This window comes from Polypterus senegalus, chromosome 14 (genome assembly GCF_016835505.1).
Source record: "Polypterus senegalus isolate Bchr_013 chromosome 14, ASM1683550v1, whole genome shotgun sequence".
Taxonomy (NCBI): domain Eukaryota; kingdom Metazoa; phylum Chordata; class Cladistia; order Polypteriformes; family Polypteridae; genus Polypterus; species Polypterus senegalus.
The window spans coordinates 115,623,725-115,641,826 of record NC_053167.1 but is presented as its reverse complement, the minus strand read 5'-3'; the positions used below and the strand labels follow the sequence as shown (position 1 = coordinate 115,641,826).

At 39.0% G+C, this 18,102-nt stretch overlaps 1 protein-coding gene across 1 annotated transcript in view; it reads left to right on the top strand.

The window, feature by feature from the left end:
• The window catches only part of cfh (complement factor H), a 115,976-nt gene that overhangs the window by 85,940 nt on the left and 11,934 nt on the right, over positions 1-18,102 (top strand). The window contains exons 13-14 of the mRNA XM_039776606.1: positions 8,503-8,670; positions 9,675-9,851. Coding sequence (XP_039632540.1) covers positions 8,503-8,670; positions 9,675-9,851 — 345 coding nt within the window. The remainder of the gene's footprint in view (positions 1-8,502; positions 8,671-9,674; positions 9,852-18,102) is intronic.

The window sequence follows — 18,102 nt, the reverse complement described above, 5'->3', positions numbered from 1 at the left end:
AACATCATAGAAGAATAAATGACAAACGATAAGCAAGACTAAATCAGAAAACAAATAATATACACTTAGCCTGGGACATCTTTGTTTAATTTAAAGTCACCTTACTAGCTGAACACTTTCTTTTACAACAGGAGCCACTGCAACACTTGGAAATATGTTTTCTATAATAGAGTCATAATATCCCACGGTAGGTTTTCTGTCTGTTCAAAAACCTCATAAATTACACAACTTGAAGAAAGTGTCTGGCAATCCACACAGCCTATAGAGGATGACCCAAAACAAATCCAAACTGGTGAGGTTGAAGGCCATACTAAACCAACTGTGGACCATTTTACTGTTCTTGATGAAATACTTGAAATTCCTGTTTGTGACCTACCACGTGGTTTCAAAAACATCTTCCAAATAAATTAGAACAACTTTAGCTTATTCTCCAGGTAGATTTAGATTACAAATTACTTCATTTATTTTGTTTAACAGGTAGCTTTTGCACCCAGTCCTATCTGTCACTATTCAGTCTTTTGTGTCCATTATGCCCCATTTTTCTTCACTTTTCTGCAATGTTTTCGATCAGCTTGCTCATTTTCAGACACTCATCAAATGCAGGCTATGCAGCGATGACATTGTATTTGCAATTATTGTTTGTTTTTTTTTCTGATCAATTATTTATTGAATATTGTCTAATATAGCAAATATAGTAGAACTATATAGAACAAAAGTAATATCCTCACAATGCCTTCCATATAAACCACCACAAAACCTATCCCATCCTAAGCTGTAGAACAGAACAAGCAAAAAAAGATAAGATACATAAAGAAAAAGGGAGAACTGATCTAATAACAACATCAACAACAACATTTATTTATATAGCATTTCCCTACTAACAATTAGCTCAATGTGCTTTACAAGATTACAAAGACAACATTACAAGAAAAGAAAAAGAATAAGATTAGGCAATAATATTAAATAATATAATTAACAAAGAAAAACAAGCCTATACAATCTTTAAAAAACAGATAAATATGAAGTAGATGAGTAGCACCCTTGTATACAATATCATAATGTAAATATGAGTCTGATGATAAGGTCTGATGGCTGGGAGGACAGAAAAAAAAACACCAGTTAAGCTGGAGAAAAAAAAAATGTCTGTAGGGGTTCCAGAGCCAAGCCCACAATCCCCCCCTCGACCTTCCCCAAGGCATTCTACCTAACATAAATGTGCTTAATTCCTTCCTCTTTGCTTCCAGGCTTCATATGATAGGATTTGATGAAGTTGGTGTCACTGACCGCTAGGGCACCCGCCTCCATTCCAGCACCACAGGTGGCTGCACGATGCCTTATTAAGGTGGTGGTGTCGCAATCGCCACAATAAAATATACAGAAAAGACAGCAGAAGAAAGCAGAGATTATTAAACATTACAAATTCCTGATGAATATGATCATTCTGTGCCTAAACAGTTTACTAGGAGTACAACTAAAATGTAGCCACGATAAAAGCTAATTAAAATAATGGGTTTTTAGCAGTTTTTAAAAAATGTTTCACAGTATTAGCCTGGTGAATTTCTGTTAGTAAGCTATTCCAGATTTTAGATGCTTAACAGCAAAAGGCTGCCAACCACTTCTTTTAAGCTTAGCTCTTGGAATTATAAGCAGACCACCATTAGGATATCTAATGTTACAACTTATAGTATAGAGTATAGGGGGACAGGCATTACAAAATATAGGAAGGGGCAAAATTATTTAGTAATATATTTTTTTTTTTATTTATTAATTTTATTACAATCAATACATAGCAATCAAGTTTTTACAAAAAAAAAAATAATTATGCAATGAACAGATCGATCCCCACCCTTGAGAGAGAGAGCAAGCCAAACGGCGTTAAATTTAAGGCTTGTAAAAATACCTAAATTAATAAATTCTCTGAGCTTTATAAACTTATTTTAAAATATTACTGATTAGATCCTGCCATGTTTTGAAAAAAGTCTGCACAGATCCTCTAACTGAGTATTTGATTTTTTCCAATTTTAAATAGTATAACACATCAGTTTCCCACTGACTTAAAAGAGGAGAGTTTGGGTTCTTCCAGTTCATCAGAATAAGTCTGCGTGCCAACAGTGTAGTGAATGCAATCACAATTTGTTTGTCTTTCTCCACTTTAAGACCCTCTGGAAGAACCCCAAACACAGCTGTTAATGGGTTAGGAGGGATTGTGAGTCCAAGACTGTCTGAGAGGTAATTAAAATTTTTGTCCAGAATAATGTTAATTTGGTGCAGGCCCAGAACATGTGACCTAGTGAGGCTGGGACTTGGTTGCAACGTTCGCAGGTTGGATCATGCCCTGGAAACATTTTGGAGAGTTTTAGTCGAGACAGATGTGCTCGATATATAATTTTGAGTTGTATAATTGTATGCTTTGCGCATATGGAGCTTGAGTGAATTCTCTGCATTGCTACTTTCCACTCCTTTTCTGATATATTAATTAAGAGGTCATTTTCCCAGTGTCCTCTTGGATCTTTGAAAGGAAGGGATTGTAAAAGGATTTTATATATTGTAGAGATGGAGTCTAACTCCTTGAAATTGAGCAATAATTTTTCCAGCGTGGATGAGGGTGCAAGATGAGGAAAATCTGGAAGGTTCTGTTTAACAAAGTTCCTGATTTGAAGATAGTGAAAGAAATTTGTAGCTGGAATGTTAAATTTGGAATGTAATTGTTCATAGGATGCAAAGACGTTGTCTATATAAAGATCTCTAAGCAAGTTAATTCCAAATTTTTTCCAGATATTAAAAAGTAATTAGTAATATTTTAAAGTCAATAATAGAATCACCTTGATCAGAAAAAGTAAAAACACAGCAGACAAGCCAGAGTAAGGGGAGCCAAAAAAGGCAACATCAACGAGTACCAGTCATCCAGGATTTAAAGGACTGAATGATGGTAGACCAGTTCACATTGGTGTTAGTAGATTTGTTTTAATTCTGTGAAAAAAAATACTTTATTGCATATGGAACCTTTATACAGACAATTCCACCCCAATAAAAATCAACCATATAGATCTATAATATAATTATTTGCTTATTTATTTTGCCATTTGAACATTAGCTGGTTAAGCTCAAACTTACTAGTCTAGAAGCGAACAGTCAAAAAAATAGTTCACAGAACACTCTCACTGTCTAACTGGAGAGCCTGGAGTCATTCTGTGAAAAGCAGAATTCACGTGGGCTAATTTTAAATAAAATAGACTATTGCTTAATATAGAATCTTGTCCCTCATGACCCTAAACTGGATTAAGCAAGTTTGAGAATGTTATTTTATTCCTTTTTTATGCATGTTGCCTTCTGAAAAATTACACCATTATCAATTGTCTAACCTTTGTGATTTTGTTTTGGGTGGGATCAAACTGATTTGTTTGATATTTACAGTAGTACTAGGGTGTTGTACCGTGTTAGCCATTATGAATGTAGAGAAAAGCCAAGCAAAATGACATGTTTTATTGGCTAACTAAAAGGATTACAATATGCAAGCTTTCGAGGCAACTCAGGCCCCTACTTCAGGCAAGATGTCAACCTGAAGAAGGGGCCTGAGTTGCCTCGAAAGCTTGCATATTGCAATCCTTTTAGTTAGCCAATAAAAGGTGTCATGTTCATGTTTACTAAAGTTAAAATAGTGATACAAAGAGGGTTCTGGCACCAAAATGTCATTATGCCAGTTCTTCAAAACAGACTGGCCAAACCAAGCTCAGGCTCTCAAAGGTAATCTCATTGTCCTAACATTCCAAGAAAAAACAAATGCGCTATTCATTTCAGGCCAAAAATCGTCAAGAGGTTTCCAGTCTGGCTTCTACTTAAAGTTTTAAAAATAACATAAATTTCAGAAGTAGCATATTATTATTACACAATTAGCTTCCCAAAGTGTTTCTGTGTTCCGAACACCTGGCATTCCACATGTCCCACAACTGTTGTGTTTACAGAACCATTTTGTCTTCTGCCTTTCCAGTGTATTATGGTGATACATCGAATTCTGAATCATCAGAGTCTCGTCTGGTGCACCACAGGAAGGCTAGGGTGACATTTAGACAGGAGAGGGTCTAACTTGTGCATCTTACATCCCCTCAAAAAAAAATGCTGATTATAAATTTCAGCGGCAAAATATAGCCTAGAAATGGTCACATATTCACCTTTGATAATTAATTTGGTATAACAAATTTTAAACTGAGCAAGTCACAAGGAAGACCAGCTTTCATAAGAATATAAGAACATAAGAAATCCGACAAACAATAGGAGAACATTTACTCCATTCGGCTCATTTGTTGAGCTGATCTGTCCCAATATTTTATCCAGATGCTTTTTAAAAAGATCCTTGCCATGGCATCAAATGCTGATGACCTAGAACATGAACAAAACAATGCATGCACACGGTGTTGTGGGACAAATATATGACTCATTGCTGCAATTTATGTCCATACAAAATCTTAATTAAAATTTAAAAACATAATACTAAGTAAAAATACATACTGCAGTACTAACATGCAAGAAATGACTAAAATAAAATCTGAATACTAATGTATGCCTTGCAGTTAGGAGACCTGGGTTTGCTTTCTGGGTCCTCCCTGCGTGGTGTTTGTATGTTCTACCCGTGTCTTCGTGGATTTCCTTCTGGCACTCCAGTTTCCTCCCATAGTCCAAAGACATGCAGGTTAGGTGCATTGGCGATCCTAAATTGTCCCTAGTGTGTGCATGGTGTGTGGGTGTGTGTGTCCTGTGGTGGGTTGGCGCCCTGCCCGGGGTTTGTTTCCTGTCTTGTGCCCTGTGTTGGCTGGGATTGGCTCCAGCAGACCCCCGTGACCCTATGTTCGGATTCAGCAGGTTGGAAAATGGATGGATGGATGTATAATGGATGGATGGATGGAATACTAATGTATTTTGGACATCGCCATGCAAGTAGTAATTATGTAATTAATGCTTGAAACTGTACCAGTTAGTTAAGTGAGTCACGCTGCATCCAGGGTCTTTAAATGGCTTCCTTCTCAAAACTGTCACCTTCTTTCAAGCAGTTTCCATTCTGTGTCAGCCTGTCAACTAACTATGGCAGTGCTCACCAGAAAAGATATGAACAGGTTCTGGTTCTTCTCCCAAAATGATAATGATAATAATAATGATGATAATTGACAATTCTTTACATTTATATAGAGCTTTTCTCACTACTCAAAGCGCTTTACATAGTGAGTGGGGAGCCACTTCAACCACCACTAACGTGTAGCATCCATCTGGATGCAACGGCAGCTATTTTTGCGCCAGTACGCTCACCACATATAAGCTATTAGGGTGATGAAGTGGTGAGAGAGAGAGATTGCCAATTAGAGACAGGGGTTGATGAGGATGCTACAATCACTAGGCCATGGAGGTCAATTTAGCCTGGACATTGAGATACACCCTGATGTCCAGAGATGTTTTATGACCACATTGAGTCAGGACCTCAGTTTTATGTCTCATCTAAAGGACAGTGCAGTTTTTTACAGTAAAGTATCCATTGGGAGCCACATTCAGACCACAGGATAAGCGCCCCTTGCTGACCAACACCTCTTCCAGCAGCAACCCAAGCTTTTCCTAGATGATCTCCCATCCAAGTACTGCTCGGACCCGAACATGCTTAGTTTCAGGTGGATGACCTTGCTTTTTAAAGTGCATGTGGTATGGCTGCTGGCTGTCTGATGATCTTCTGATGATGTTTTGAGCTGCTTCCACTCTACTGACGTTCAGTTGTCTTTTGAAGACATTCCTCTTCACAACCACCAACAAACTATGGAGGCTTCCACCTGTCTAATTTCCATGTAGTGCTAGTACTAACCTATTTGAATCATTGCTGATCATTCAAATGCATTGTCTATGTAAATAAACAGTAATACAGTAATCCCTCCTCGATCGCGGGGGTTGCGTTCCAGAACCCCCCGTAATAGGTGAAAATCCGCAAAGTAGAAACCATTTGTTTGTAAGGTTATTTTTATATATTTTAAGCCCTTAGAAACTCTCCCACACTGTTTATAAATATTCTCCGCACAGTTATACAGTAAACCCTCGTTTATCGCAGTTAATCCGTTCCAGACTCTACCGAGATAAATGAATTTCCACGAAGTATGATTCTTTATTTATAAATCTAATATTTTCGCAGTTAGAGCATAGAAAACCTGTTTACGACCTTCTAAATACGTTTTTTTAACATTATTAGAGCCCTATAGACATGAAATAACATCCTTTAGTGAAAAGTTTAAACTGTGCTCCATGACAAGACAGAGATGACAGTTCTTTCTCACAATTAAAAGAATGCAAACATATCTTCCTTTTCAAAGGAGTGCGCATCAGGAGCAGAGAATGTGAAAGAGAGAGAGAGAGACAGAGAGAGAGAAAAGTAAACAATCAAAAATCAATAGGGATGTTGGGCTTTTAAATATGCCAGCACCGCGATAAAGCAGCCGCAAGGAAGGGATCAACGTGAAGGTAGTCTTTCAGCATTTTTTAGAGGAGCATCCGTATCTTCTAAGCAAACAGCCCCTCTGCTCACAACCCCTTCGTCAGGAGCAGAGAATGTCAGAGAGAGTGAGAGAGACAGAGAAAAGCAAACAATGAAAAATCAATACGTGTTATTAGAGCTTTTAAGTGTGCTAAGCACCGCGCGGGAAGCATATCGTATATCATTGAGGAGTTTTATTTAATACGTAATACGTGCTCTGATTGGCTAGCTTCTCAGCCATCCTCCAATAGCATCCCTTGTATGAAATCAACTGGGCAAACAAACTGAGGAAGGATGTACCATAAATTAAAAGACCCATTGTCCGCAGAAGTTCGCAAAACAGCGAAAAATCCATGATAATGTATATATTTAGATATGCTTACATTTAAAATCCGCGATGGAGTGAAGCCGCGAAAGTCGAAGCGCGATATAGCGAGGGATCACTGTAATCAATGAAAACCTTGTGGCTATAAACCAATGCATCCTGCTTGCCTATCAAGGCTGCTGGAATTTAAAGACTTGTGTTATCTATATGTATATATCAAATTATTTTCAAGTTTGAAACGTAAATTGTGTATGACCATGTGAAACGTAAATTACGTATGACCACAGAACATATTATAATACAGGAACTAATCACTTCATTTGTGGACGCCACTTTTATATCGTCTTTACAAATTGTTATTATTTGTGTGAGAGTTATTTTACTGATATGCCCTGTGTTGGCTGAGATTGGCTCCAGCAGACCACCGTGATCCTGTGTTTGGATTCAACGGGTTGGAAAATGGATGGATAGATGGATGAAAAGAAGTAAACACAAACACACCGATCTATCCCATAGAAGTGCGCCCCCCGTCGCCCACTCCCAGTCCTCCTCTGTGGATTCCAGCGCTGAGCCGTCCACCGCCAGGCACATTCTGACAGAGAAGTTTTATTTATTCATCCAAGTGACTGTCGCGGAAACTGCCACAATGTAACTTTTTATTAATTGCCAGTACTTGATAGTAGAAGAGATGAAGAAAACAGCTTTGCGTCTTTCTACTTTTTAACTGTGCCGAACTATAAACAATGTGAAGACGAGGCCACTTTCAGTGGCGAGGGGTTGTGACAACAAAGTGGACGCTGGGAGGCGCGGAATGTCGGGCTACTCCGCCGGGTTGACAGCTTTGCAGTCTCGGGCAGCGTCCTCTGTTCTCGCACTGTTTGCGACACTTTAAGTGCCCTGTCGGCTCCTTGGACAATGGAAATCTTTGGGAATGAGTGTAATCGGCGCCATCAAAGCGTGACTCTCTTGGTAAATTGCGGTGCACGGCTACTTACTGTCCCTTAAGGTGAGTTTGGGTCACTAAAACCCCGCAACATTCAAGGTTGCTTTTGTGATTAATTCTTTTAAGAAGATGGAGGGTTTACATCTAAGAAGATGTACCAACCTCTTCATGTGAAGTATTGGACTTGGGAATTGTTTGGATCTTCTGCCCGTTAAGCACGGACAGGCAGCGTCCACATTTCTCAGAATAATTTTTCTCTTAAATCACAGGCACGTAGTGCAAGGTTGTCAAGAAGGTAGTTTACCCGAAACCACTGCAGTAGTACTCAATGTATCTTTACATCTTAAATGTTAATGTTTTATTGTTTAATAATTTATACACTTCTTATATACAGTATCATTTAAATTCTCTTATGGAAATGTTTTACTGTTTAATAATTTATACGCTTCTTATATGTTCTTCAAACTCTTTTATCAAAATGTTTTACTACTTAATAACTTATTTTATAAATACTACATTTTACTTTTTTCCATTGCATTCAGTGAGCGAAGCTACTGGGTAATCAGCTAGTATAGACTAGATATTTTATGGTGTTACATGAAGACAAGTACGTATGTCTTAAAAATGGAATCTGAAAAATAAAAATGGTATACAATACAATGAATTATATTTCAATCATTCAGTACTAAATTTGCAAAATCTGTTCTAACCTTACTTTTTTTAATATTTCTTAAGCAAAAAAATGCCCTGTGCCAGAAATCTCAAATGGATCTGCTAAAAATCAATCAAAAAAATATGACTATGGCAAACAACTGGAATATGAATGTAATGAGGAGTATACCCATTCTATGGTACCTTCAATATGTACCAAAAGAGGGTGGGATCCCATGCCACAATGTACAAGTAAGTATTTATGTCATGCTAAGGATTTCTGATATAATCACTGTAAATCAAAGGTGTAAAATCTATATTTGACTGACCCCTCATTCAGAGTGGTCCCCTGCCTGTCCTGTCAGCTTAGTCCCAAGCACGAGTTACATAACCCAAAACACTGCGGTACACAAGTGGGTTATAAAGTTGATGGAGTAATGGATTTCTCTCTCTTCACATGGTGCCTGATGTTTGAAAATTCTTAGCGCTGCTAATTAGTTTAGCTTTAGAAACAGTTATGGAAGTGAGTGTACATTTTGTGTAATTGATTTTTTACAAATTCATTTTTGTCTTCCCTAGCTACTGTATACAGTAGTTTTGTCCTTATTTTATCTCTAACTTCTGTCTCACTCATTTACTTGGGTCCCAAATGTAAAACTATATTTGTACTGTACCATTTACCCAAAGTGTAATGGATGTTTGCCTTCATCTCAGTGAATACACTAATCACAAAAACCTTGAGCATATTAAATAGTAAATATAAAAAGTTAATTTAACATTCTGTTAATCTGACAAAGGACTCAGATAAGGATGAACTGTGGACATAAACTGATATTCATAGTTTCAATGGGAGAGAGGCCTATGGTCACCATGTAAGCCATGTTGCCAGAACTATTCCAAACTAAACTTAGGCTTATTTATTTCCTATGACCATTTACTCTAAATAACCTTGTGATGTTCAAAGCCTATCTTGGCAACACTGAGCAGAGCCCCACACCATTGCTGTGGATGTGCCCATATGCAACTACAGATCATTTAGAGCTGCTTTGTGTTTAGGATGTTTCACAATGCAACCACACAAACATCTGGAGCAAAATCCAACCTTTTCCAATATTTGAAACAAAAACCAAGGATTGTGACTCAGCAAGGTCACACACTGCCCCATAAAGATAAATCCCATATGGTCAGTTTTCTTTACTTGTTCTAAATTTGGAATTTTGTCATGTAATATATATTTTTTTTATTTTATATTTAAGTTTTAACATGTGAAGTTCCAAATATTGATAACGGTTATGTCCCTAATGCTGCAAGAGTAAAGAAAGAACACAAAATAAATGACACACTTCAGTATAACTGCCATGGCAAATGGAAGCGCTCCAGCATCGATCCTGTGTGCACTGCCAAAGGTTGGAATCCAGAGCCAAAGTGTGATGGTAAGTAATTCATTTTTTATTGCTTCATGAAAAAAATAATTTCCTGACAGTTTCTTTTTTGGTCTGTTTTATTACTGTTTCTGCTACTTTTGAAGATGGTGAGATATATAATAATATAAAAAATGCATTTTTATAAAAATAAAAAAATACTCTGTCAATTTTAAAACTTCCAGCTTCACCCTATGAGCAGTATTGTGCATCGGCAATACACTATTTACATATTTGAAATGCTTTCAGAAAACCTGACTTCATTTGTATGTGCCTTTAGATTGATTTCTTGATTCTGGTTTTAATATAGATCTTACTTTTCCTTCCTTTCCCTGCATTTGAATTAAATTAATAAATACATAAATGGTAATAAATGTTGCTTAGTCATTTATAGATCACATGCATGTTCATAATATTACTTCCAGGTTGTGCAAGTTCTTATACATAGTGATGATGGTGCTTTATGATATTTCATAATGACATCATAGAACTAAACTATAAGATGAAATTAGTGAATGAAAACTAAATGACATTAAATGAAATAGCAAATGTAATAAACAAATATTTCACACAAGTATTTGTAAAGGAAGAAACACATAGAATGCTCGATGCAGAGGTAACACTGAGCTCCAATGTCACAAATTATGAAATTGAAGTCAGATGTGCTTGAAGCCCTCAATACGTTGAAGACTAATAAAACCCATAGACCTGATGGGATTTTTCCCATCTGTACTGAAAGAAAAGAAAGACGAAATTTATTAAGCCATATTAGGCAAATTATTAAAGTTGTAAATGTGACTCCAGTCTTCAGGAAAGGAGATAAAATGGGCACTAGTAATTACAGAACAATAAGTCTTACTTCTGTGCTATGTAAAATTATGGAAAATATAGTAGGAAATAAGTTCTAAAAGTGTATGTTTGAAAATAATATAATTAATAACCACCAGAATAGGTTTAGGAGAGGAAGAGAGGAAGATCTTGTTAACACAAGAATTCTTGAAGCCTATGAAAAACTTTTAATCCCGGCCCACCTTAAATCCCTTCGCACCTCTCCATTAGAGTCTTTTGTGTTGTAAATGTGTCAATCAGCATAAGCAGTCTGCTATCCCATACCCCCAGCACTGCAGAAAGGGAAAAAAGCTCTCCTAGCTCAAGTCTTGTTTATCTGGGAGTGAGGTACCGGGAGCTGTATAGGGTAAATAATATATTGTTATTCGGAATATATGCATTTCATGTGTGTTCCGTGTCTACAAAGATCTATGTAAGTGTAGGATGACAGGAAATGCAAGAAATGTTGATCAAATACCTAAAAGACAAACTTTTTTATGTTGTAGTACTCATGACAAAATTGTGACATGAAGTGTATAATGTGTGAAGACTAAAGTCCAAAAATCAAAGAAAAACTTTCATGAAAGGTACACATATAACAAAACAAGTGCGCTTTTATTCAAGACTGCTTTGGTAGTATAGCGGTAAGAACTACTGACTCATAATTAACAGGTTGCGGGTTCAATCCTGATTGCTTCCTAAAATAAACATTTTGAGTACAGAGTTGCTCTTATTGTTACTATTATTCAATAAAAACATACATTTCATTTGAGTCTGTAACAGCTGGTGTAAATGTATGGTACTTGTTAAGGTTGGCATTTTATTTATTTTTTTTATTTAGTTTTATTCTCTCAGTCATGTTCACACTCCCCCTGATCTGACACTGCTGATTTCAAATAAAGACGTGATAGAACAGAGGTGAACTCAGATGAGGACAAGGGTTCTACATCGGTGAAAGAGAAGAAAGGCCCTCCCCGCATGAAACCTCCACTTATACATAAGAACAATGCAGCTGCACAGATGGCACCATTTGAATGTGGCAAGAGGTTGGGTGTCATCCTGCCAGTTTGTCTGCACCACACCTGTCCTTCGATGAAACAGCACGTCTTACAGAGTTCTGTTTGCGATTATGTTTTGTGATTGTCTTTATACAAAAAACATTTATATGTTACTTATATAAAAGTTAGATTGAATGTTATTTACCTTGGTTTATTTACTTATCTTCCTACAGTGTAAAGTCACAAGTAGACTGCAGAGCTTCCTCTGTTTGATCGAAACGGGCATGCTGACAAAGTACACGTGTACTGAAGTGACTTTAGCTGCAGGTGGAAGCTCCACACAACTGTTGTTACAATTCTGCCTTTGTCAAGAAACGGTTTCTTAAGCTTTATGACCTTAGTCTCGGAAAGTCTTCTGTGGCGTGACTGGCATCTTTTCCTAAATAAGATCAAACACAGTTGTGTAGGGTGCGACAGGAGCTTCCACCTGCAGCTAAAGTCATTTGCATACTGAAGCAGCATTGCACATATACTTTATCAGCATGCCCGTCTCGATCAAACCCAGGAAGCTCTGCAGTCTACTTGTGACTTTACGCTGTAGGAAGATAAGTAAATAAATCAAAGTAAATAACATTCGATGTGGCTTTTATAAGTAACATATACATGTTTTCATATAAAGACCATACAAAACATAATATCAAACAGAACTCTGTAAGCCATACTGTTTCATTGAAGGATAGGTGTGGTGCAGAATTACTGGCAGGATGACGCCCGACCTCTTGCCGCATCCAAATGGTGCCATCTTTCACCTTTATGCCTGGTGTTGTTCTTATATGTGAGTAGACGTTTCTTGTGGGGATGGCTTCTGTTCTCTTCCTCTGATGTAGAACCCTCATCCGCCCCTGAGTTCACCTCTGTTTATTTGAAAAGAGCAGTGCCAGACTGGGGGGAGCATGAACTCGACTGAGAGAATAAAAGTGAATTAAAAAAAAAGCTAACCTTTTATAAGTACCATACATTTACACCGGCTGTTACAGACTCAAATCAAATGTATATTTTTATTGCATAATAGTAACAATAAGAGCAGCTCACTACTCAAAACGTTTATTTTGAGAACCAGCCAGGATCAAACCTGTGACCTCTTAAATATGATTCAGCAGTTCTTACCACTGTACTACCAAAGCAGTTGTGTCAATGAAGTACACTGACCTGATTTCTTTTTCTTTGGTTATATTCCTGACTAAAAGCACATTTGTTTTGCTGTACTTGTACCTTTTGTAAAAGTGCTTATTTGATATTTGGACTTTAGTCTTCACACATTATACATTTCATGTCAAAATTTAGTCGTTAATAGTAAACTGTCTTTTGTGTATGTGTTCAACATTTCTTGAATTTCCTGTCTTCCTACACTTACATAGATCTTTTTAGACACGGAACACACATGAAATGCATGTGTTCCAAATAAATATATTTTTTACCCTTTACAGCTCCAGATACCTTACTCCCAGATAAACAAGACTTGAGCTGGGATAGCAAGATGCTTGCTGTTTGTGCTGATCGACACATTTACAAAACAAAAGACACTGAATGGAGAGGTGCGAAGGGATTTAAGGTGGGCCAGGATTACAAGTTTTTTTGTAGGTTTCAGGAAGTCTAGTGTTAAGCCAATCTTTTAGATTTTTTTTAGCAGGCTAATGCAATAGTTGACAAAAGCAAAGCATACAACATAATTTACTCAGTCATTTTAAAGCCTTTCAGTCAGTATTACACCAAAAATTAAATTTGAAAGCAAAAGCTGTTTGCAAAGAAGTTACCTACAAAATTGCATCTCCAGTTGGTTATCCAGCAGGAGACAAAGAGTACAGATTAGAGTAGAATGCTCCCCAGGTCATCAGTGGAGTCCCTCAGGGGTCTTTACTTGTCCTTTACTTTTTCTGATTTATATTAATGACTTAGATTTCAATATCTTATATATAAACATCTACGCATGGAAGTGTGTGTGTCTCTCTGTTTGGCCCAGAAGTGCAGGGAGGCCCAGAAGTGCAAGGCTACAGCTTGAAGCTCAATGAAAGCAACTTGTTGCTTAGCCGCTAATATACAAGCGAGGCAAGCACATCACCAAAACGAAACCTCTGAGGAGAGAGAAACTTGCTTACCCACTGATAGACAACGGAAGGGAGCATGTCGGTAAAATGAAACCAGAGAGGAAAGTGAACCTTGCTTAGCTGCTAATGCACAACCGATGCGATTGATTGATTGAAGTGCCAGAATCCATGGTTTCTAGGAGGCCGGGCTTTTTACAGGACGGGCTTACACAGCTATTTGTTAACCTTTAAATTGCCACATACTTGGGTGGTTTAATGCACCCCTGGATGCCAAATACTTTTTTGCTGCACTTTTTAAGGAAATGTCACAGTTCACCACAAAAAAGAGAAATTATAATGGAACCCATATTTTTTTCAAGCAAAGAGCATCACAATTACTGCAGCACTGATCATTTTAAACAATGCCAAAAATTATGAAAAACAACTGCAACAATGTATTATTATATGTACAAGGAGCAACTGAAGCCATTTGTAAAATTTGCTAGGGGGCGGCAGTGGTCATAAGCTGGCTCTCAATGAATGTACTGCACTGACTGATAAGCTCCGGCGTGCTGCAAATTGCACTGGGAACCGACTATAGCCAGTTCTGGCGGTTTAAGGGTTAATAAACGTGTTTGCTGGTGGTACAAAAATTGGAAATGGTAAATACTGAGGAGGCAGCAAAAACAATTCAGCAAATCTTTCAACAGATGTAAAATGCAGTTTCATTTGGAAATGTGTGAAGTGCTACACAATGGGTAAACAGGATGTCAGTTATAAATGCCAGAGGGAAACACTGTTCTACAGCAAGCAACCTCTAAAAATGATTTATGGGGTTATGTTATCATAACATTTTCATCATTTAAGCAATGTGCTGAAGCTAATAAAAGGCAAATAAAACATTAGGTAGAATTTTTAAAAGAGCTGAATATAAATCAAAGGACGTTATGCTCATACTATATAATTCACAAGTGAGGCTGCATCTGGAATATTTTGTGCAGTTCTAGTCCCCGCACTACAAGAAACACTTGTATTTGTGAAAACAACCAGCTGCATCCCTGGACTTAAGGACATGTCCTACTGTGATAGACTCAGAGAATTAAACCCAGGGAAGAGGAAAAGAGGAAGGCATAAGTGAAGGTTTATGGATGTGGTGAGAGAGGACATGCAGGTTATGGGTGTAACAGAGCAAGATGCAGAGGACAGAAAGATATGGAAGAAGATGATCGTGCTGTGGCAACCCCTAATGGGAGCAGCTGAAAGAAGAAGATGATTCTCAAGCAGACGAGACTGCATGGTGACCTAATCCAGGTCTTCAAAATCCTCAAAGGCAACAATAAGGTAAATCCATCAGAATTCTTTCAACTAAGGTTGAATCACATACTGCAGGTCACTACCAGATATTAAGGAGAAGGCCTGTGGTGTTATGGGTCCACAGCTTGTTGAGCAAAGGCCATTCATTTTAAATCACCGCACCCGAGGCGGCTTCGTGAGGGGGGCGTTGTTGTAGCGAGCGCGGCGTCGTTGATGTGGGCGTTTCTCACCGTGTGCACAGGTGAGGAACTGCCCACATTCGTGATTGCTCCCGTGGCTAATGCTACAGCTGTGATGGCCCCTCACATTTTAAAAGAAGCGCGAGTCGGTTTTGCGGGAAGGTGAAAAGGAAACGATCGGAGAGAAAAGGGAATTGATCGGAGAAAAAAAGAAAAAGGAAAGAAAGGAAAAGAGGACGGAGGTTACAGGGAGCGAGGAAGCATGCGGTGCAGGAGAGACAGACACGCGGTGTGTGCGTGTGGTGAGCGCGCGATCGAGCGCTCGTGGGCAGCTGCGAGGAAGCTGGGTGTTAGGCCGACACCCAGGCGTTTGAGTTGAGGTTGCTCCCGCTGAGTGACCAGGTAGCGGGAGTGCCTAGAGGAAAGCGACGAGCCGCAGAAGGCCGTGGAAAGGCAGCGGAAGTCGGGAGGCTTGGTGGTGGAGTCCCCAATGTGTGCGTCCTGGTCATTGGTGGACATCAAGTCTCGGGGACTGGGATGAGTGCCAGACCGAAGCCAGGGATCGGGAGGTCTCCAGTCTCGCGTGTGTTGTAGGAGGGCAGCTGCAGAGAGCGTCTTGCCTGTTGCGAAGCCCTAACGGGATAAGCAGGTAAGACGCATACAGAAAAGAAGCACCAGAGTTGTTGTCGTTTTAAGACTGCTTCCTGATCATTTTAACCTCTCGTTTTAAAGGATTGTTTTTTCTTATTGTTTTAACCTCCACGTTTTTTTTATTGGATTATTTATTGAAACTGCACTATTTATGGAACACTGTTTTTGTTTTTGTTGACTGTTTTTAATAAAAGCACTTTTGCACTTTTTGCACCACCCCTTGCTCAATTGTTTATTTGCCTCCACTGACTAGCTCACTCGGTAACATTATCGACGGTGTTGGGTTCAAGGGTTCCCAAATATCAAAGGGAGCGTGGAGCCAGAACCAACATCGTCACAAGGCCCTTTAGGATTGAAGCCAAGAAGCATTTCCTTACACAAAGAGTTATGGTAAACTAGAAGAAACCACCAAGGCATGTACAGTAGTTGAAGCAGAAACCTTGACAACCTTTAAGAGATATCTGAATGAGATGTTGAAATAGCATAGCTAATAGTCAAACAAATGAGCTTGATGGACCAAATGGTGTTTTCCCATTTGTCAGACTTCTTATGTTCTATTCAAACTCTTGTTGATTTACGTATGTGCGATGCTAGCTGCTCTGTCTGTTTTGCACAGGGGTTGCTAAATGAGGGTGAAATTAACAACAGGCAGCTTTGTTATCCAGAGGTAGAACACCTTGGCTACTTCTATTCACTGCAGAGTTGCAATGACAAGCAGGGCTAACAGTGCAGTCCAACATCTGATATAACAAAGTGGGATAAGAGGCTATAAGGGTTGAGTTCCTTTCATGTATACAGTGCATCCGGAAAGTATTCACAGCACATCACTTTTTCCATATTTTGTTATGTTTCAGCCTTATTTCAAAATGGATTAAATTAATTTTTTTCCTCGGAATTCTACACACAACACCCCATAATGACAACGTGAAAAAAGTTTGAGATTTTTGCAAATTTATTAAAAATAAAAAAATTGAGAAAGCACATGTACATAAGTATTCACCGCCTTTGCCATGAAGCTCAAAATTGAGCTCAAATGCATCCTGTATCCCCTGATCATCCTTGAGATGTTTCTGCAGCTTAATTGGAGTCCACCTGTGGTAAATTCAGTTGATTGGACATGATTTGGAAAGGCACACACCTGTCTATATAGGTCCCAGAGTTGACCGTTCATGTCAGAGCACAAACCAAGCATGAAGTCAAAGGAATTGTCTGTAGACCTCCGAGACAGGATTCTCTCGAGGCACAAATCTGGGGAAGGTTACAGAAAAATTTCTGCTGCTTTGAAGGTCCCAATGAGCACAGTAGCCTCCATCATCTGTAAGTGGAAGAAGTTTGAAACCACCAGGACTCTTCTTTGAGCTGGCTGGCCATCTAAACTGAGTGATCGGGGGAGAAGGGCCTTAGCCAGGGAGGTGACCAAGAACCTGATGGTCACTCTGTCAGATCTCCAGAGGTCCTCTGTGGAGAGAGGAGAACTTTCCAGAAGGACAATCATCTCTGCAGCAATCCACCAATCAGGCCTGTATGGTAGAGTGGCCAGACGGAAGCCACTCCTTAGTAAAAGGCACATGGCAGCCCGCCTGGAGTTTGCCAAAAGGCACCTGAAGGGCTCTCAGATCATGAGAAACAAAATTCTCTGGTCTGATGAGACAAAGATTGGTGTGAATGCCAGGTGCCACGTTTGGAGGAAACCAGCCACTGCTCATCACCAGGCCAATACCATCCCTACAGTGAAGCATGGAGTTGGCAGCATCATGCTGTGAGGATGTTTTTCAGCAGCAGGAACTGGGAGACTAGTCAGGATAATGGGAAAGATGACTGCAGCAATGTACAGACGCATCCTGGATGAAAACCTGCTCCAGGGCACTCTTGACCTCAGACTGGGGCGACGGTTCATCTTTTAGCAGGACAACGACCCTAAGCACACAGCCACGATATCAAAGGAGTGACTTCAGGACACTGTGAATGTCCTTGAGTGGCCCAGCCAGAGCCCAGACTTAAATCTGATTGAACATCTCTGGAGAGGTCTTAAAATGGCTGTGCACTGACGCTTCCCATCCAACCTGAAGGAGCTTGAGAGGTGATTTAAAGAGGAATGGGCGAAACTGGCCAAGGATAGGTGTGCCAAGCTTGTGGCATCAAATTTAAAAAGACTTGAGGCTGTAATTGCTGCCAAATGTGCATTGACAAAGTATTGAGCAAAGGCTGT